Consider the following 21,630-nt stretch of genomic DNA (forward strand, 5'->3'; position numbering starts at 1 on the left):
CCTAGCTAAACAACTGGCGTTGAATTCTCCGCTCAGAAGACTAGGTTCTCCCGCCAATGTTAAATCGCTTCTGTTTCGCACTGACATGGGGAATGGTGCCCAGAAGAGTCAGTGCCCCTCGCCATGCAAGGATTCTGTCGCAAATCCCGCTATTGGCCATCCCACTATAATGAGTGTGTGGCCCTATAGCAAGATCCAGCAGCTGCCCCCCCACCCCCCTCCTCCCCGTAATGCAAATCTTGCACACACACCCCCGGGACAGATAGAGGCATCCTCTCCCCTCCCCCAGAACGCAAGCATGAGAGTGAGCCGACCACCCCCATCAGAAACCCCATCGAAACCCCCACCAGACATTCTCATCAGAGACCCCCACCAGAACCCCCCCCCCCCATAACAGGGAACCCCCATAGCAAAGAATCCCCAATAACAGGGAACCCCCTCAAACAGGGAGCTCCCCCAAAGCAGAAAACCCCCTTATAACAGGAAACTCCCCATAACAGGAACCCGCCCCCCCCCCATTTCAGAGAACCCCCTATAATCCCCATTACAGAGACCCCTTCCCTCCCCGTAAACGTGTCACCCCTGCCTTGAAGCTAAAGAGCAGTCCATGCTGAAAAAGTGAAAAACAAAATTGCTTTTCCACTCATGGATTTTTTAGAATTTACAGTGCAGAAGGAGGCCATTCGGCCCATCGAGTCTGCACCGGCTCTTGGAAAGAGCACCCTACCCAAGCCCACACCACCCTATCCCCATAACCCAGTAACCCCACCCAACACTAAGGGCAATTTCTGGACACTAAGGGCAATTTTGGACACTAAGGGCAATTTATCATGGCCAATCCACCTAACCCGCACATCTTTGGACTGTGGGAGGAAACCGGAGCACCCGGAGGAAACCCACGCAGACACGGGGAGAACGTGCAGACTCCACACAGACAGTGACCCAGCCAGGAATCGAACTTGGGATCCTGGAGCTGTGAAGCAATTGCGCTAACCACTATGCTACCGTGCTGCCCACTCACCTGTGCTTTACACCTGCTGCCTCAGACAGATGTCTGGAAAGCAGCAGCTGTAACTTAATAGAATGCCAAAAGCGCATCACAAGGCTTTAACCCCCTCAGATCCTTTGGTCTGCAAAGCTTCCTTTCATTTCAAAGAGAAATAGCTTTAGAAAAGGTAAAATCTCAGGTGACTATGACTTGCTTTCCCCTTTGAGGCGGAAAGCTGCCTGGTGGTGATTTATGCTGAAGATCAGCACACCTCGGCCGAGGGGCAAAGTTGAGAAGGCGGGCTTTCATGAATAACCTCGGCCGCTGTGAAAATTGAACCTGCACTGCTGGCCTGGCACTGCATCACGAATCAGCTGTCGAGCCAAGTGAGCTAAACTGGCTTTTAATAGCCTGCAATTGACAACTTCCAGCCACCCCCCAAAAAGCCTACCTGCCATTTACAAGGTGACACATTAGACGTGTGTGAAGCTGTATTCATCCACTTTGTTTAGATAAGCACAGCTTCAACAACAATCAAGAAGCTCAACACTGCCCAGGACAAAGGATGATATTTTCTGGGCATTGAAGATGACTGCAGGCAGTGAAAATCACACCTCCAGGTTTCCAACACATGATACCTACTCCACAGTCTGGATGTGTGGGATCTTGATGGAGAAGGTGGAAACTTAACTGCCCACTGTGAAGCGCAATATCACTGAAGCCCCCACCATCAAAACCCTGGATATTACCATTAATCAGAAGCTTAACTAGATGAACCATATAGATATGATGCCTATAAGAGCAGGCCAGAGGCTGGAAGTAATTTAACGCAAAACCACCCCCACACACACATACAAAAAGGCCTGCCTGCCGTTTGCCATTTACAAGGCACACGTTAGAAGTATGTGAAGCTGTAGTAATCTACTTATCGAGATGAACACAACTCCAACAAACCTCAAGAAGCTCAACACCACCCAGGACAAAGCAGCTCCCTTGATTAGCACCTCATTTATCCACCAACTTAAACATTCACTCCCTCCACCACCAAACCCCAGTAACAGCAGTATGCCACATATACAAGATGTACTGCAGAAACTCGCCAAACCTCCTTTGACAGTGCTTTCCAAACCAGGTGTCCTTAACACCTAGAAGGGCAAAGGCAGCAGATACATGGGAACACCAACACACACAATCTGCCTCCATGACAAACACTGCACTGACTTTGAAATATATCACTGTTCCTTCACTGTCACTGGACCAAATATCCCCCTCTCTAACAGCACTGTGGGGGACTGTAGAAGCCAGGTATTTCGAATACAACTAGTATAGGTAAAAGATAGCTGTTTAAGCATAAATATTAAGCCCCAGTTTTAAATACTCATTTAAAAATGAGAATTTCAGCACCCATAAATTCAGGTCTTCAATAGATACATGAAACAGCATAAAATTCCATCATAGATTAAAACAGCACAGTTGCAAGACAATTTGACACTGCTTGTACTATTGCAGGTGGACTGGGTAAATAATGCTGCCAGTGGACCCAAGGAAAGGGAATTCATTGAATGTTTACAGGAGGGCTTTTTGGAACAGCTTGTGATGGAGCCCACGAGGGAACAGGCCATTCTGGACTTGGTGTTATGTAATGAGCCAGACTTGATTAAAGATCTTAAAGTAAGGGAGCACTTAGGAGGCAGTGATCATAATATGGTAGAATTCAATCTCCAATTTGAAAGAAAGAAGGTAGAATCAGATGTAAAGGTGTTACAGTTAAATAAAGGTAACTACAGGGGCATGAGGGAGGAACTGACGAAAATCGACTGGGAGCAGAGCCTAGTGGGAAAGACAGTAGAACAGCAATGGCAGGAGTTTCTGGGAGTAATTGAGGACACAGTACAGAGGTTCATCCCAAAGAAAAGAAAGGTTATCAGAGGGGGGATTAGGCAGCCATGGCTGACAAAGGAAGTTAGGGAATGCATCAAAGCAAAAGAGAAAGCCTATAATGTGGCAAAGAGTAGTGGGAAGTCAGAAGATTGGGAAGGCTACAAAAACAAACAGAGGATAACAAAGAGAGAAATAAGGAAAGAGAGGATCAAATATGAAGGTAGGCTAGCCAGTAACATTAGGAATGATAGTAAAAGTTTATTTAAATACATTAAAAACAAACGGGAGGCAAAAGTTGACATTGGGCCGCTCCAAAATGACGCTGGTAATTTTTTGATGGGGAGACAAGGAAATAGCTGAGGAACTAAATAAGTACTTTGCGTCAGTCTTCACAGTAGAAGACATGAGTAATATCCCAACAATTCCGGAGAGTCAGGGGGCAGAGTTGAATATGGTAGCCATCACAAAGGAGAAAGTGCTAGAGAAACTAAGAGGTCTAAAAATTGATAAATCTCCGGGCCCAGATGGGCTACATCCTAGAGTTCTAAAGGAGATAGCTGAAGAAATAGTGGAGGCGTTAGTTATGATCTTTCAAAAGTCACTGGAGTCAGGGGACGTCCCAGAGGATTGGAAAATCACTGTTGTAACCCCCCTGTTCAAGAAGGGAACAAGGAAAAAGATGGAAAATTATAGGCCAATTAGCCTAACCTCGGTTGTTAGCAAGATTCTAGAATCCATTGTTAAGGATGAGATTTCTAAATTCTTGGAAGTGCAGGGTCAGATTAGGACAAGTCAGCATGGATTTAGTAAGGGGAGGTCGTGCCTGACAAACCTGTTAGAGTTCTTTGAAGAGATAACAAATAGGTTAGACCAAGGAGAGCCAATGGATGTTATCTATCTTGACTTCCAAAAGGCCTTTGATAAGGTGCCCCACGGGAGACTGCTGAGTAAAATAAGGGCCCATGGTATTCGAGGCAAGGTACTAACATGGATTGACGATTGGCTGTCAGGCAGAAGGCAGAGAGTTGGGATAAAAGGTTCTTTTTCAGAATGGGAACCAGTGACGAGTGGTGTCCCGCAGGGTTCAGTGTTGGGGCCACAGCTGTTCTCTTTATATATTAACGATCTAGATGACGGGACTGGGGGTATTCTGGCTAAGTTTGCCGATGATACAAAGATAGGTGGAGGGGCAGGTAGTATGGAGGAGGTGGGGAGGCTGCAGAAAGATTTAGACAGTTTAGGAGAGTGGTCCAAGAAATGGCTGATGAAATTCAACGTGGGCAAGTGCGAGGTCTTGCACTTTGGAAAAAAGAATAGAGGCGTGGACTATTTTCTAAACGGTGACAAAATTCATAATGCTGAAGTGCAAAGAGACTTGGGAGTCCTAGTCCAGGATTCTCTAAAGGTAAACTTGCAGGTTGAGTCCGTAATTAAGAAATCAAATGCAATGTTGTCATTCATCTCAAGAGGCTTGGAATATAAAAGCAGGGATGTACTTCTGAAGCTTTATAAAGCATTAGTTAGGCCCCATTTAGAATACTGTGAGCAATTTTGGGCCCCACACCTCAGGAAGGACATACTGGCACTGGAGCGGGTCCAGCGGAGATTTACACGGATGATCCCAGGAATGGTAGGCCTAACATACGATGAACGTCTGAGGATCCTGGGATTATATTCATTGGAATTTAGGAGGTTGAGGGGAGATCTAATAGAAACTTACAAGATAATGAATGGCTTAGATCGGGTGGATGTAGGAAAGTTGTTTCCATTAGCAGGGGAGACTAGGACCCGGGGGCACAGCCTTAGAATAAAAGGGAGTCACTTTAGAACAGAGATGAGGAGAAATTTCTTCAGCAGAGAGTGGTGGGTCTGTGGAATTCATTGCCACAGAGGGCGGTGGGGGCCGGGACGTTGAGTGTCTTTAAGACAGAAGTTGATAAATTCTTGCTTTCTCGAGGAATTAAGGGCAATGGAGAGAGAGCGGGTAAATGGGGTTGAAATCAGCCATGATTGAATGGTGGAGTGGACTCGATGGGCCGAATGGCCTTACTTCCGCTCTTATGTCTTATGGTCTTATTGTCAAGGACAAGGGCCGAATTCCATGGCAACGAGGTGGCAGGAGTCCAGTGCAGTTTGTAAGAGCATTGAATCAAATATATATTTGATTCAGCTTTCTCGATATGAAGTCTCCATTGTTACATTAGCCAAGCTAGCTTAAAACCAGTTTATTGCTGGTAAAGATTAGCAGAATATCACATTCCATAACACGCAGACATGAAAAAATTAAAAGCTAATGTTGCACATTGAAGATAGACGGCTTGCCATCAAATCAAATGTGTTTGAGTCTAACCCAAACCAATTAGGATTCTTTTGGGGTGTGATTAGATGACTTAAGACAGATATGAAAGTGTATAACTGAAAAGTTTCCGCCCGCCATTTTAGTCTTTTTCGGGGTGTTAGTCTGTGTCAGTGATGTAGTCTGTCAGAGTGTTAGTCTGTCTGTCTGTCTGTTAGTCAGTCTGTCCTTAATAGTCTGTCTGTCCTTAATGGTTTTCTTTAATTTTGGGGATTCTGTCTTTGATTCTTTGGGCGTCATTCTCCGACCCCCCAGAGGGTCGGAGAATGGCCGTTGGCTGCCGTGAATCCCGCCCCCGCCAGTTGCCGAAGTCTCCGAAGGGAGAAAAGTCGGCGGGGCGTTAATGTCGCCGCTGCCGTCGGAGAATGTCACGGGTCTGCGCAAGGCAGCCGATTTTCGGCCTGCCGATATTCTCCCTTCCGGATGGGCCGAAGTCCCGTCGACGTGATGACCGTTCACGTCGACGTGAATCAAACCTCCTTTTCATCGGCGTGACCCTGTGCTCCAGGTTCACGCCGACCAGCGTGGAGGTGAGTGACGGCCTGGGGGGTTGGCTCTGGGCAGGCGATGGCGTGGCCGCAGTCTGAATGCGTGAGGAGAGGTGTGTCTCGGGTTATGTGTGTGTGTGTGCGTCGGGGTTGGGGGTGGTTAGAATAGGCTGGGCTCCGGTGGAGTGCCGGGGAGGGGGTCCGTGCCGGGGAGGGGGATGGGGGGGGGGGGTCCGTGCCGGGGTGGAGGTTGTGGGGGTCCGTGCCGGGGTGGAGGTTGGGGGGTGGGTCCGTGCCGAGGGTGGAGGTTGGGGGGGGGGTCCGTGCCGGGGAGGGGGATGGGGGGGTCCGTGCCGGGGTAGAGGTTGGGAGGGGGGTCCGTGCCGCGGTGGATGTTGGGGGGGGGGGTCCATGCCGGGGAGGGGGGTGGGGGTGTCCGTGCCGGGGTGGAGGTTGGGGGGGGGTCCGTGCCGGGGTGGAGGTTGGGGGGGGGGTCCGTGCCGGGGTGGAGGTTGGGGGGGGGTCCATGCCGGGGAGGGGGATGGGGGGTCCGTGCCGGGGTGGAGGTTGGGGGGGGGGGGACCGTGCCGGGGTGGAGGTTGGGGGGGTCCGTGCCGGGAAGGGGGATGGGGGGGGGGGGTCCGTGCCGGGGTGGAGGTTGGGGGGGGGGTCCGTGCCGGGGAGGGGGATGGGGGGTCCGTGCCGGGGTGGAGGTTGGGGGGTGTCCGTGCCGGGGGTGGAGGTTGGGGGGGGGTCCGTGCCGGGGAGGGGGATGGGGGTTCCGTGCCGGGGTGGAGGTTGGGGGGGGTCCGTGCCGGGGAGGGGGATCCGTGCCGGGGTGGAGGTTGGGGGGGGGGGGTCCGTGCCGGGGAGGGGGGTGGGGGGTCCGTGCCGGGGTGGAGGTTGGGGGGGGGGTCCGTGCCGGGGTGGAGGTTGGGGGGGGGGGCAATGATGTCATGTCGTCGTTCCCCTCCCCCCCACCAGGCCGTCATGTTTTCCGATCATCCAGCGATGTTGGCCGCCGTGGCGGCAGCCGCTCATGTCTATGTTGCCCTGGATGAGGAGGAGGAGGAGGAGCGTGCCAGAGAGGCGGCGCAGGCTGCCGCAGAGGGACAGGCGGCAGCCGCCCAGGCTGGAAGGACACCTGACCGACAGGACGAGGAGGGGGAGGAGGATGTCGCGGCCCCACGGCAACAGAGGCACCCGAGGGCGCCCCGTGTGTACCGGCCCCGGCAGTCATACCAGGACCTCATGGACCGGGAATGCAGGAGACTCCGGATGAGGCGGGAAACCGTGGCACACATCTGCCACCTGCTGGCACACCTGTCACCGCGTGGCACTGGCGGGGGACACCCTCTCCCCATGTCCGTCAAGGTTACGGTGGCCCTGAACTTTTATGCAACGGGGTCATTCCAGGCACCGAGTGGGGACCTGTCCGGCATATCGCAGACAGATGCCCTATATGCCATGGCGCACCGCTACATCCGCTTCCCCGTGGACCGGGCCAGCCAAGATGCCCAGGCCGTGGGCTTCTCTGCCGTGGCCGGATTCCCCATGGTCCAGGGCGCGATCGATGGGATGCACGTCGCCGTGTGGCCACCTGCAGATAACAGGGCCGTGTTCACCAATAGGAAGGGGACCTATTCGATGAACATACAGGTGGTCTGCGACCACCGCATGATGATCCTGCTCGTCTGCGCCCGTTACCCAGGCAGTGTACACGACTCATACGTGTTGTCGCGGTCATCCATCCCCGGCATGTACGAGGGTCGCCATCCCCGGCTGAGGGGCTGGTTGCTGGGCGACAGGGGCTACCCATTGCGATCGTGGCTGATGACGCCTATACGGAGGCCACGCAATGAGGCGGAGAACCGCTACAATGATGCCCATGTAGCGACAAGGGGAGTGATAGAGGGGTGCTTTGGCGTGCTGAAGATGCGTTTCAGGTGCCTGGACCTCTCTGGGGGCGCCCTCCAGTATCGGTCAGATAGGGTCGGCCGCATCATTGTGGTGTGCTGCGTCCTGCACAACATAGCCCAGCAGAGGGGCGATGTGCCGCAGGCAGAGGAGGGCGGAGTGGAGGAGCAGCAGGAAGAGGCGCAGTCCTCCCCAGATGAGGGGGATGGGGGTAATGGTCAGGGCAGACGGGGTAGACACAGGCAGGTGGCTGTCCACCGTTACCGGCTGGCCCAGCGGGCACGGGACAGACTGATAGACGCCCGCTTCACTGACTAGATGGGCGTGGGAATCGGGTAGTATGGCCACAGACCGCACACCATGGCAACAGCCGACCACCCACACCCCCCACCCATCCACCCACCCAGCACCCTCACCCCCCACCCCACCCCCACCCGCATACACACCATTGCCGATCCACCTGCGGCACAACGGGCCGGGCTCACACAGTTGCGGGTGGACGCGTGTCTATTGCAGGCCATGGAGGATGATGACAACCCACCCTGCGGTGAGCTCCTGGCTCTACATCGTTGATCTATGTTTGACCCATGGCCACAGTACCACCATCCACCCGGACCATCCCTGCATGCGGCTGTGACACTGCAGCGCACGGTCCCGTCCTCTGCCCGGGGGATGTTGATGGCGGCCCAGGGGGAAGGGGGCAGACTCACCTGGGGCTGAGGTAAGACCACCCCTCACACACACACTTGCGCTCAATGTACATGACACCCCCGCACACTTTGGACAGAGCACAAAGGCAGCTTCTGTAGGTGTAACATTGACTTTAATAACCAAAGGAGTTCATGCACCTAGCCCCTAAAACTCATCTGTGCCCTGCACCCGTGCCAACTTACTCAGTGTCTAATTGTTTGGCCTTACGGGCCCTTTGACTACGTCTACGTGGTTCCCCAGACGGTACAGCAGAACTGGAGGTGGACTCCTGTGATTCCTGCCCTCTGACACTGGATCCCTTTGGCGGCCGTTTCCTGGGGCGTCCTGGCCTAGGTGGGCCAGGCTGCGGCCCAGGCGACTGGGATGGCGAGCTGCCAGCCTGTCCTGCCCGTTGCCCACCCGATGCACCTGGGACGGAAGGGGGGGAGTCCGAGGTGTCGCGGTGTACCGGGACCTCCCCTACAGAGGGAGCCGGGACGGACCACACCACCTCGTCCTACCCCGGGGTGCCCGATGGCCCCCAGGCCTCTACATGGGTGGGGGATGCGAACGGACTGGCCATCCGACGCCCCCCCGACATCTGGCGCTGCCAGTCCTGGAGCCCCGTGCTGGTATCGACAGGGGTCTGCACGTTTGCAGCCATGGAGCCCAGGTGGTTGGCAAACCCTGTCTGTGACAGTGCGACGCCGGCTCGCACATGGCCACTGGCGCCGATGCCCTCAGCGATGGCCTGCAGAGACTGGGCCATGGCCTGCTGAGACTGGGCCATGGCCTGCAGAGACTGGGCTATGGCGTTGAGCGCCTCTGCCATCTGGCGCTGGCACTGGCTCATGGCCTCCTGTGAGAGGGCAACCATTTCCTGGGCCACAGACGCCGCCTGCACGGAAGGCCCCAGGCCTCGCAAACCGTTCCCCATGTCTGACACCGTCGCACCCATTGCCTCCACCGCGGACGCCACCCGTGCGGTGTCAGCCTGGGTGGCACGCATGACCGGCACCACTCCCAGCTCCTGGACGCGGGTGGACTCCTCCACCTGCGACCGCAGCCGCCGCAAGCCGCCCGTCACCCTCTTCGCTCGTCTCCGGGTCGGTGGTTGCATCGGATCTATGTGTGGGTGTGGTAACTGCAGGAACCCGGGATCCATCTGGGCGGCAGATGTTCGCTTGGGCTGGGCTGCCCTCCGACCGCCCGGTCCCTCTGCTGCTCCTACCTCCACCTGCTGTACCAGGACGGCTGTGTTGTGCGCACCAGTGAGTGTACCAGACGCCTCATCACTAAAGTGCCCAACCGTGGTGAGTGTTTCTGCGATGGTGGAGGGTGTTGGTGACAGCAGTGGCGTTGTGTCGTGCTCTTCGTCCCACTCTGAGTCCATGGCACTTTGGGGTGGGGGTTCGTCTCTACCCATCCACTCTGAGTCACTGTCCGGTATTTCGTCTTCCTGGGTAGTGCTGTCCCGGGTATGGGTGTCCTGGGTAGTGCTGTCCCGGGTAGGGGTGTCCTGGGTCGTGGTGTCCTGGGTAGTGGTGTCCTGGGTAGTGGTGTCCTGGGTAGTGGTGTCCTGGCTCGGATGTGACGGGGGCCTGTGGCTGCCCCCCTCGTCACTGGGTGGTCGCTCCCGCACGTGACGGGGTTGTCGTCTCCCTGTTGCTCCAGGTCTCTCCGTCTCCCGTGGCCTCCGAGGGGCATCCTGCGGGTGTCGCATGCTGGAGGGTGCGGGTCTCTCCGTCTCCCGTGGTGTGCGAGGGGCATCCTGCGGGCGTCGCATGCTGGAGGGTGCGGGTCTCTCCGTCTCCCGTGGCCTCCGAGGGGCATCCTGCGGGCGTCGCATGCTGGAGGGTGCGGGTCTCTCCGTCTCCCGTGGTGTGCGAGGGGCATCCTGCAGGCGTCGCATGCTGGAGGGTGCGGGTCTCTCCGTCTCCCGTGGCCTCCGAGGGGCATCCTGCAGGCGTCGCATGCTGGAGGGTGTGGGTCTCTCCGTCTCCCGTGGCCTCCGAGGGGCATCCTGCGGGCGTCGCATGCTGGAGGGTCCGGGTCTCTCCGTCTCCCGTGGCCTCCGAGGGGCATCCTGCGGGCGGTCTGCATCTGCGGGGATGGGTGCCTGGACGTTTGGTCCTGCGATACACAATGAAGCATGCATGGTTAGACATCAGGCAGTGATCAGGTGATATGGGGGAGGGGGATATAGGGGAGGGGGGATATTGGGACGGGCTGTCGGTGGCTCACTTGCTACTACGCCCCCCGACCTCTGCAACAGCAACCTCCCGGTCGTCAGGTCCGCCAGCCAGTTCCAGGGCCCTTTCCTCGTATTCGGTCAGTGGCCTCTCATCAGCGGGGCCTCCTCCAGTCCTCACATGCTCCCTATTGTTGTGTGCGCGCTTATCCTGTGGGGGGGGGGGGCGGGGGGGTGGCAGGGGTAAAAGGCAACACTGTTAGGCAGGTATATGAATGCACGCCATCGGTTGCGCGTGCATTGCAGAGGTTAAGGTTAGGGCTGGATTCACTTGGGGATATGGGGGAGGGGGGGATATGGGGGATATGGGGGAGGGGGATATGGGGGAGGGGGGATATGGGGGAAGGGGATATGGGGGATATGGGGGAGGGGGGATATGGGGGAGGGGGGATATGGGGGAGGGGGGATATGGGGGAGGGGGGATATGGGGAGGGGGGATATGGGGGAGGGGGCGATATGGGGGAGGGGGCGATATGGGGTAGGGGGCGATATGGGGGAGGGGGCGATATGGGGGAGGGGGGATATGGAGGAGGGGGGATATGGGGGATGGGGGATATGGAGGAGGCTCACCCTGCCTGCTCTGACGAGGTCGTTCACCTTCTTGTGGCACTGGGTGCCTGTCCGTGGTGTCAGGGCCGCAGCGGTGACGGCCTCTGCCACTTCCCTCCACAGACGCCGGCTGTGGCGTGGGGCAACTCTGCGGCCGTGCCCGGGATACAGGGCGTCCCTCCTCTGCTCCACCGCGTCCAGGAGCGCCTCCACGTCCCGTGACTCGAACCTCGGGGCTGAGCGGCGGCCAGCCATCCAGTCGGGTGCTGCGGTCGGGTGTTCCGGTCGGGTGGGGGGGGAGCAGCGCGGCCTTATGAGCCGTCACGCCGTGCGGCGCGTATGACGCTGCACGGCGTGAACCACTGCGCAAGCGCGGATCCCGTTACGTCGCTGCTAGCCCATTTCGGGCCGGAGACTTTCGACCCATTTTTCCGACGTGACGCAAGTCGGATTTGCGCCGTTTTTTGCGCCGATCGGCGGACTTTCCGCCTATAACGGAGAATTTCGCCCTTTAAGTCTGTTAGTCAGTCTGTTAGTCTGTTAGTCTGTTTGGTACTTTGAGTTTGAGTTTAGCTGAAGATTAGCTCTCTCTCTCTCTTCATGTTTCATTTCCAGACTTTGACCTTTTAAAAGTTACTTTTGAGCCGGTTGGAAGAATCGCCTGGGCCGCCAAAATTTCCGGGGATGCCGGTCCGACGCCCTCCCGCGATTCTCCCAAGCGGCGGGAACGGCCCAGTCGAGTTTCGCGGGCCGCAGGCCGGAGAATCGCCGGAGACACCGAAAATGGCGATTCTCCGGCACATCCGCTATCCTGAGGCCCGGATGGGCCGAGCGGCCAGGCCAAAACGGCGGATTCCCCCCGGCGCCATCCACACCTGGTCGCTGCAGTCGGGGCGGTGCGTGAACGCTGGGGGGGGGGGGGGGGGGCGGGGGGGATCCTGCACCGGGCTTTACCTGGAATGTGGGGTGTCCCGCGATCGGTGCCCACCGATCGTCGGGCCGTCCTCTCTGAAGGAGGACCTCCTTCCTTCCGCGGCCCCGCAAGATCCGTCCCCTATCTTTTGCTGGGCGGACTTAGAGAGGACGGCAACCACGCATGCGCGGGTTGGCGCCAGCCAATGCGCGGATGATGCCCATTATGCGGCGCCAGCTATGCGGCGCCGCTTTTACGCGGGCGACAAGGCCTGGCGCGTGTAGATGACGCGGCCCCGATCCTGGCCCATTGTCACGGCCTGAATCCGTCGGGACCGGGGCCGTTCCGCGCCGTCGTGAACCTCAAAGGCGTTCACGACGGCGCGGCCACTTCGGCGTGGGAGTGGAGAATCCCGCCCAATGTCTGTAATTCTCTGAAAGCTTCAAATTGTCTACGAATTGCCTTTTAAATGACTTTCAAATAGAAGACAAAGAAAAGAATTCCTTTTGGCACCTGAGAAATTTTAACTGCAAATTTCTGCTGAGTCCCAGTAATCGCAAAGTGCTACTGGTAACCGAATAGTAGAAATAATATAATTCCTTCAACTTTACACAGTCGAATAATACTAGGAATCCAACAACTTGGCGTAGTCCAAAAATATTACAGATCTTTCAACTTTCGTCAGGACTTTGATTCATCAACTAAGCTTCCCCCAACTTGGCGTAGTTCGGCAGGTTAAGATCCTTTCAATTAAAGATTCTAACAGGGACCTACAGCAGAAGATAACGGTTTAAGAAGGTGACTAACCACCAGCTTCTCTATGGAAATTAAGGATGGGAAACAGATTTTGGCCTTGCCAGCACAGCTTGTGTCCCATGAAAGAATAAATAATAGGTCATGTCACTGAACTAGTAATCCGGAGAGCCAGCTAATGCTCCACGGACATGGGTCCAAATCACTCCATGGTAGTTGATGCACCTTGAACTCAGTTAATAAATCTGGAATATAAAGCTAGTCTCAGTAGTGGTCATGAAACTATCAATTATTGTAAAGACTCATCTGATTCACTAATATCCTTTAGGGAAGGAAAGGTTCCATCTTTATCTGGTCTGGTCTACATCCAACTCCAGACCCACAGAAATATGGTTGGCTCTTAACTTCCCTCTGAAATGCCCAACAAGCCATTCAGTTCAAAGTCAATTAGAGATGGGCAACTGATGCTGGCCTTGCCAGAGGCACCTTCATCTAATAAAATAAAAAAGAGCACTAATCATTTTGAATACCTCCATCAAACCTACTCTCAACCTTCTCTTCTCCAAGGAGAACAGTCTTCTCTGCACCCTAATGCCTTCACATCTTTCCTAAAATGTGGTGCCCAGACTGGGCGTAATACCTCAGTGGACACTGAACCAGCATTTTATACAAGTTGAACATAACTTCCTTGCTTTTATACTCTTATGAATCGATTGACAAAGATGTGGTGTGCATCCACTTTCTCAACCTGTCTTGCCAACTTCGCATAGACCAAAGTCACTCTGCTGCTTTTATTTTATGTTATCTCGCTTCATTCTTCCGACCAAACTGCAGCTCTGGGAAAGGAAATTGAAATTAAGATTTCCTAGCTGTGAGGTCATTTCTGGGAAGTGACCTTGTGACTTGACATTGTTAGGAAGATGAGAGCTGAGAAATGGAGATGACAGCTGGGCAATCAAAAATGGAAAGTAGAAGCTAATGGTTGGCAGTGGGAGGGGGGGGGGAGGGAGGGCAGGGTGTGCAGGACACAGGCACACAGAACTCTTGGTGATCAGGAGAAGCAAATCCCTGTAACACAAAGGTCAGTTTTCTGTTTGGCAGCAAGAAGAAAGCTGGAGTTCTGTGCAAGTTAACTAAAGGGCCTGAAACCAAAAAGCAGTGTGAATAGCTCAGACATGTTGATGAGCTTCCTGTTCATACCAGCAGTGACCAGACCATGAACAAGGGTGTTGCTAGATTGTCAGGTGAGAAGGAGCCTGGGAAGCTATACCAACGGGACTGTCGTGATCAAAGGGAAACTGGGTTCATAGAAGTGTATCTTCTTGCAGTTAATGTATCTGCAGACGTTAGAGGATGAACGCTCCTGGTAAAAGTGACTCCAGGGTCAAATCCTACAAAACCAATGAGAGATCTTGCCTACAGGAGCAAGAGTTTTAAAGGCATGTTGTGTGAAATCTGTTGTGAGAGTGACACTGAGACATTTGTGAGGATCATCTTTGTTGCACTGACTATTTAAAGTGAATTTTAACTTTCCCATATTTCTGTCTGTCAATGCATGCTTAATTTAACGTTCACTGGAATTTTAAAAAAGATTTTTATTCAGGCATTTTCACATATATACACAAGATATCAGAAGAACAAAACAACTCAATAAACAATCCCACGCCACATCCTGCCTTCCCCATTTTAACCCTCTTACCCCCCCCCCCATTTCATCCTTTGACAGCACCTTCTCCTGCAACCCCAGGGGCGGCGCCCTGGAAAGAACAATACCTCCTTCCTCACAAAATCCCAAACCTACAGGTACCTAAAGCCATGCCCCATGGGCAACTCATACACTTCCTCCAAGTCCTCCAGCCCTGCAAACTTGTCCCCTATAAACAAGTCCCCAAAACGCTCAATCCCCAGCTGCTGCCAACCACTAAACCTTGCATCCAGCCTCGCTGTTGGGGAGGGGGAGTTGATTGTTAAACGTTGGGCTGATTTGGAATAGCTGGTTTCACGGATGTGGTCAGATGTAGAAAATGTTGCAATAATTACAAGATCTCAGTTTGATGGTAGATGTTTAGTAAAGTTGTCTTCCAAACCAATTAATACTTTTGTTCTAAAAATGGAGAGGGAGAGAGTGCAGCTTTTCAGCCTATTTCCCCTGCTGAAAACTCAAGACACTCACTTTGTCACTTGCAATCTCCCAGATATAGCGGCGGATTGGCCTGTTATACTTCACCCATTGTATATTTCCAAGGAGGTTTTGCGTGGGTCTGTCTGTGGCAGCCATTGTTTTTCATTATTCAGCAGTTTGCATTTTAATGTCTCTTCCTTAGACAGTGATGAGTTTTCATGGATCTTTGAATTACAGGAAATGCCCATCTCCTTCACATTCCCATGAAAGGTGTCTTGTTTGTTTTTTTCAATTTCACCTTGGTAGGTGGCTTTGCATTTTTAAGAAGTTTGTTCTGTCTCATTTCAAATTGCAGAATTTCCAGTCAGTTTAAAGTTCAAAAGTCATATTTTCAGAAATAAAGGGGCACAGCCTCGTGGCACTGGTATGGTAAACCTTTCAAATAATGAAATCTCATCCATCAGCTCCTTTTGTTGGAGTTGTTTGTTGATTCCTTTCTTTTCAGGTTACTGGCCTCTATGCGGATTGTAACAGTGCACACAAAGGTTCTTTTTTTTTTAGAACATACAGTGCAGGAGGACATTTGGCCCATCGAGTCTGCAATGACCCACTTAAGCCCTCGCTTCCACCCCATCCCCGTAACCCAATAACCCCTCCTAACCTTTTTGGTCACTAAGGGCAATTTAGCATGGCCAATCCATCTAACCTGCACGTCTTTGGACTGTGGGAGGAAACCGGAGCACCCGGAGGAAACCCACGCAGACATGGGGAGAACATGCAGACTCCGCACAGACAGTGACCCAGCAGGGAATTGAACCTGGGACCCTGGCGCTGTGAAGCCACAGTGCTATCCACTTGTGCTACCGTGCTACATTTCTTGTATAAAAATGTAGAATTCACAAGAGGTCTGCTTTCTTTATGTTTGCTCTCCCAAGGCCTTGACCTGTTCGTGCTCACCTTCTGTTCTTGGCTTAGTCTCTTAAATTTCTAGCTGAGGTTTCTTGGCCCTGTCATGGCGGGACTCGCTGCGGGATGTCCGACAGCCCACCAAAAGTTCATTGACATTCGGCGGGACCAGATTATCCCAGCACTGTATGGGACTGGAAAATCCTGTGGTCTATGCTGCATTGGTCTTCCTGACTGGGCGGCACAGTAGCCCACTGGGTGGAACGGTTGCACAGTGGTTGGCACAGTTGCTTCACAGCTTCAGTGTCCCAGGTTCGATTCCCGGCTTGGGTCATTCTCCGTGCAGCATCTGCACGTTCTCCCCGTGTCTGCATGGGTTTCCTCCGGGTGCTCCGGTTTCCTCCCGCAGCCCAAAGATGTGCAGGTTAGGTGGACTGGCCATGCTAAATTGCCTTAATGTTCAAACAAAAGGTTAGGTGGGGTTACAGAGATAGGGTGGAGGTGAGGGCATAGGTAGGGTGCTCTTTCCAAGGGCCGGTGCAGGCTCGATGGGCTGAATGGCCTATTTCTGCACTGTAAATTCTATGATTCCTGTCCACTACTTTCCATTCTCTATGCTACTAACATCCACCCTAGTGTCTCAATCTTCTAATGTATAAAGACAATTTTGCATCATGAATTTCACTAATGTCAGTACCTACCGTTACTAAGAATTTTTTCAATAAAAGCATACCTCTATGTTCATTTGTGCTGCTCATAGATCACTACCCAAAACATCAGGCTGAAATGTTTGTTGGGAAATAATGAAAAAGCTGATCACTCAAGTCTTCTACTTACAGCTAATGTGGAAATTTCCATCAACAAGACTAAAGGAGAGTGTATAACAGTTTGAATCAAGTTAAATGCCATAAAAACTTACTTCACACCAGTCTATGGGTGCTTCGAGATTAATGTTAATCTTCTTAAAAATGGCCTTTATGTACTCGGTTTTTAATTCATCATGAAAGAGATCTTGTACTGTATCATAAAACTCATCGTACGTCATTGGTTCTGGTGAAAACAATACAATGTAAGATGTTTGCATATTTATACACAAAAAACTTACATCGAAGTAATCAATAAAATAATCACTGTTGCTATTTTAAAAACATTTTAAATAGAAAAACACTTATGATTTCAAGTCGCACCAAAGTGCCTGATGGACAGTGAAATATTTTTAAAATGTAGTCATTGTTGCCATGCAGGCAATTTAGCAGTCAACTTGCAAATATCAAAGCAGAAATTGGGTAAATGACTAAAACTCTGCTTTTGCCAGCAGTGTTTGAGGAATAATTGCTGTCTAGGGACTCCGAGAACATTTTTTGGCCTCCTCTCCTCCAATCCTGTATTCTTCCTCGTCTACCTCTCTCATCCATTATTTTCTTTTCTGCCTGGATCCAGTTATCTGCATCTTCTGCCAGATCCCCCCCCCCCCCCCCAACCATCCTCCCTCAACTGCCTCCCACTTTCACCCCAAGACCCCCACCCACTGTCTTTTAACACTACCAGCCCTGAGAACTGCATTTCGGTCTTGACTCCTTAGATACAATGCATGGGGAATCAATCAATTTACGAGTAATTTTATTTTAATGGAGGTATTTTTTTAAACAAGTATCCAACTTCATTAAAAGGGAAAAGCAATTCTAGTACAAGGTGTTAACAGATTTATGTTACGATTACATAGTATAATTTGGTTCCACATAATGCATCAGTCAGATTTGTTTCAAAGAGGTGTTCTCAAAAACATATAAACATATAGCGAATAAACATATTTGTTTCCAGACACAACAGAAGCCAACACTTTTCACATACAAAAATTCTAACTGTTTAAATAGTCCCGTGTTCCTCTGTGTGTAGCCCTCCTCTCAACTAATTTGCCACTTTTCACAAAGTCAGTGTTCTTTTGAAAATAAAGACTACCATTTATAAAGCTCCTTTCGTAACATCTCAAAAGTAATTTAAAGCCAACGACATTTTTTTTACTTCATTTTACAGGATGTGGACATCATTGGTTAGGCCGGCATTTATTGCCTAACCCTAGTTACCCTTCAGAAGGTGGTGGTGAGTTGCCTCCTTGAACCGCTGCAGTCCCTGAGGAGTAGGTACACCTGCAGTGCTGTTAGGGAGGGAGTTCCAGGATGTTGCTCCAGCGACAGTGAAGGAACAGCGATATATTTCCAAGTCAGGGTTGTGAGTGACTTGGAGCGGAATTTCCAGGTGGTGGGGTTTCCAGGTATCTGCTGCTCTTGTCCTCCTAAATGGTAGTGGTCGTGGGTTTGGAAGGTGCCCTAAATGGTAGTGGTCGTGGGTTTGGAAGGTGCTGTCTAAGGAACATTGGTGAGTTCCTGCAGTGCATCTTGTAGATGGTACACACGGCTGCCACTGTTCGTCGGTGGTGGAGGGTTTGAATGTTTGTGGAAGGGGGAGCAATCAAGTGGGCTGCTATCTCCTGGTTGATGTCATGCTTCTTTAGCATTGACTGAGCTGTGTTCATCCCGGTAAAGTGGAGTCCATCACACTCCTGACTTGTGCCTTGTAGATGGTGGACAGGCTTTGGGGGGAGTCAGGAGGTGAGTTACTCGTCGTAGGATTCCTAGCCTTTGACCTGCCCTGGAAGTCACAGTATTAATATGGCTAGTCCATTCTGTTTCTGATAGATGGTAAACCCCAGAATATTGATTGTGGAGGATTCTGCGATGATAATGCTATTGAATGTCAAGGGGCGGTGGTTAGATCCTCTCTTGTAGGAGATGGTCATTGCCTGGCATTAGTGTGGCACAAATGTAACTTGCCACTTGTCAGCCCAAGCCTGGATACTGTCCATAGCTTGCTGCATTTGGACATGGACTGCTTCATTATCTGAGGAGTCACACATTTGAATTGTAGTTACTGTTGTAATGCAGAAAAACTGACAGCCAATTTGTGCAAAGCAAACTTCCATAAACAGCAATGTGATGATAGCCAGTTCATCTGTTTCTATGATGTTGATTGTAGGCTAAGTATTGGTCAGGACACCAGGGATAACATTGCTGTTCTTCTTTGGAATAGTGCCATCACATATTTTACTCTGACTTGAGAGGGAAGACAGTGCTTTAGTTCAGCATTTTTCATCTGACACCCGACTCACATAAAAAATGCAGCACTGCCAGGCTTGATTTTTATACCCAACGCATAACCTGCTGACTCAGACAGGCAAGAATGCAGGTGAGAAGGAGGCAGCAGCAGAAATCTCCACATCTTTCTGACAGAGGGCAGACATTTCCAGGGGTGTTGACATGGGTGTCTAAAACCCTAAACTGTTCGCATCCAGGACCACGCAAAGCTGAACTGACTTGAATGCCACAGAGGAGGTGGAAAGGGGAGAATGACTTCGATTCCCAAAAAGTTAACAGAAAAGGGGTGAGAAAAATCTGAGAAAAAAAACCGAAGATCTGTCGGCCACTGGGAAAGATGTTTGGAATAACGATAAGAGACGGATAACACGAGGGTGCATGGGCCGAAAGGTATATCTGCCTGTGTACCTATCTCTAAACCATTTTTTGGAACACTGAATTAGTTGAGGTGAGTGAGAGGGGGCAGCTTGCAAGATCAGGGAGGCCACTTCGAAATATTCGTCGGAAATGTGAATGATGTGAAAGAACCTAACCCAATTTCCATTCCTAAACTAAGGGATGGATGAATATTAATGGAATTATTGCAATACACGTTTGCTCACCTAACTCTGGTGTCCTTTTATTGCTGTCAATCAGTTTTATCTGGCGCACTATCAATGCGATCAGATTGTTGAACTGATCCAGACGATCCTTGAATATGGGCTGAAGGAATGGTGCATCCAGACCTTGATCTGCGAAATTATTCACCGACATTTTAGCCTGCTCTCGTTGACCCGCCCTTCTTAGGTTTCACGGAAGGATGGCTATTCCACGATTCCCCTTCCTCCCCAAGAGATAAAATTGCTCTTTGGGGATTGCGCGCAATGTGGGTTTTGGATGAGGTTGCAAAGTCAGGATGGCACCAAGATGGAAGCGGCATTGCCCAGCATGGAGACCCATTGACACCTGAGCACGTGGCGCTGGCACCCCAGGTGCTGGCGCCCGCCTCCCGTTGCCCCGGGCAACCCAGCACCCACGGCCCGGCCCAGCCTCTGATTGTCACATCGGCCCCCATCTGTGACGTCAGTCAATCCCCGTGGGGCGGGGAGGCGAGCGCAGCTCTCTCCAACACACACTTCCAACAGCCTTTCAAAATATTGTCAATGCAAAAGAAAAGGTTGGGTTCCCCTGGCATTGCGAGCCACACCCGCTCCCCTTAAGTCACAAGCGATGATAAAAAGGACCACCCGCTGAATTCCAACAGTGCAGAAGGAGGCCATTCGGCCCGTCGGATCTGCACGGACCCTCTGAAAGAGCACCCTACTCAGGCCCACTCCCCTTGCCATATCCCCCTAACCCTGACTAATCTTTTTGGTCACTAAGGGGCAATTTAGCATGACCAGTCCACCTAATCACATCTTTGGACTGTGGAGGAAACCCACGCAGACGGGCAGAACGTGCAAATTCCCACAGTCACCCAAGGTCGGAATCAACCCGGGTCCCTGGCATTGTGAGGCAGCAGTACTAACCACTGTGCCACCCCTCCGCACTAACATGATTATATGGACTTTTCTAAACATCTGTTAAATGTGCATATCATCTACCAAAACAAAAGCAAGTTGTGCAGGCATGGTGAGAGCTGTTAAATGTCTAAAATGAAGTGACTGTATTCTCTGCAAGGTTGCGGTCTGGCAGCTGGTGCTCCCTCCACCATTAACTTCCAAGTCTGGAATATAAATCTATTCCAAAAATGACTGTGCAGCACAGCAGCACAGTGGTTAGCACAGTTGCTTCACAGCTCCAGGGTCTCAGGTTCGATTCCTGGCTTGGGTCACTGTCTGTGCGGAGTCTGCACACCCTCCCCGTGTGTGCGTGGGTTTCCTCCGGGTGCTCCGGTTTCCTCCCACAGTCCAAAGATGTGCAGGTTAGGTGGATTGGCCATGATAAATTGCCCTTAGTGTCCAAAATTGCCCTTAGTGTTGGGTGGGGTTACTGGGTTATGGGGATAGGGTGGAGGTGTTGACCTTGGGTAGGGTGCTCTTTCCAAGAGCCGGTGTAGACTCGATGAGCCGAATGGCCTCCTTCTGCACTGTAAATTCTATGATGATATGACCTTCCCAGGACCACCTGTGACTATGGCCTGGTTTAACCCTACTGGGAAAATGTGAGCACATGGACCAACGGGGACACCTGCTGTAGCACTGAGGGAGGATGACACTTTGGATAAGATATTTAATCACCAGTTGTCTATCGCTGCAACAATAAGCCTTTAGAATTTAATACCACAATCTCCCATAGTGTGTCATTATTAAATGCATTATTATTTTCTTTGGTCTAAATACCCCTTCATTATAATTTTAGTGGCATTATATAAATGTTACATGGCCAGAAGCAGCACTTTATGAGATAATAATCGCTAAATGATGTTGGATCGAGTAATTGATTACCGACACAGATACCTTAATTCAGGGCATTTAATTTAGACAGTCCTGATGAAAGCAGCAAAGGATTGGGGGAAGTTTAACTTGATTAGTAGGTGGATATCTATGCATGCGGAGGTTTACAGAAGAAAAGTATTACAGCACATTGGGAAGCTGGCAGGAAACCTCCAACATTTACCTCACGTGCACTTGTTAGTGCTCATGTGTAGGCCAATCTGCAATTAACACATGCTTTCTGTCCCTA

At 51.7% G+C, this 21,630-nt stretch overlaps 1 protein-coding gene across 1 annotated transcript in view; it reads right to left on the reverse strand.

The window, feature by feature from the left end:
* The window catches only part of LOC140426522 (WD repeat-containing protein 64-like), a 227,758-nt gene extending 207,848 nt beyond the window's left edge, over positions 1-19,910 (reverse strand). The window contains exons 1-2 of the mRNA XM_072511402.1: positions 19,569-19,910; positions 16,734-16,864 (exon numbers count right to left, since the gene is read on the reverse strand). Coding sequence (XP_072367503.1) covers positions 16,734-16,864; positions 19,569-19,719 — 282 coding nt within the window. The 5' untranslated portion in view covers positions 19,720-19,910. The remainder of the gene's footprint in view (positions 1-16,733; positions 16,865-19,568) is intronic.
* Positions 19,911-21,630: the final 1,720 nt, after the last annotated feature.

The sequence above is a fragment of the Scyliorhinus torazame genome, chromosome 1 (assembly GCF_047496885.1).
Source record: "Scyliorhinus torazame isolate Kashiwa2021f chromosome 1, sScyTor2.1, whole genome shotgun sequence".
NCBI lineage: Eukaryota > Metazoa > Chordata > Chondrichthyes > Carcharhiniformes > Scyliorhinidae > Scyliorhinus > Scyliorhinus torazame.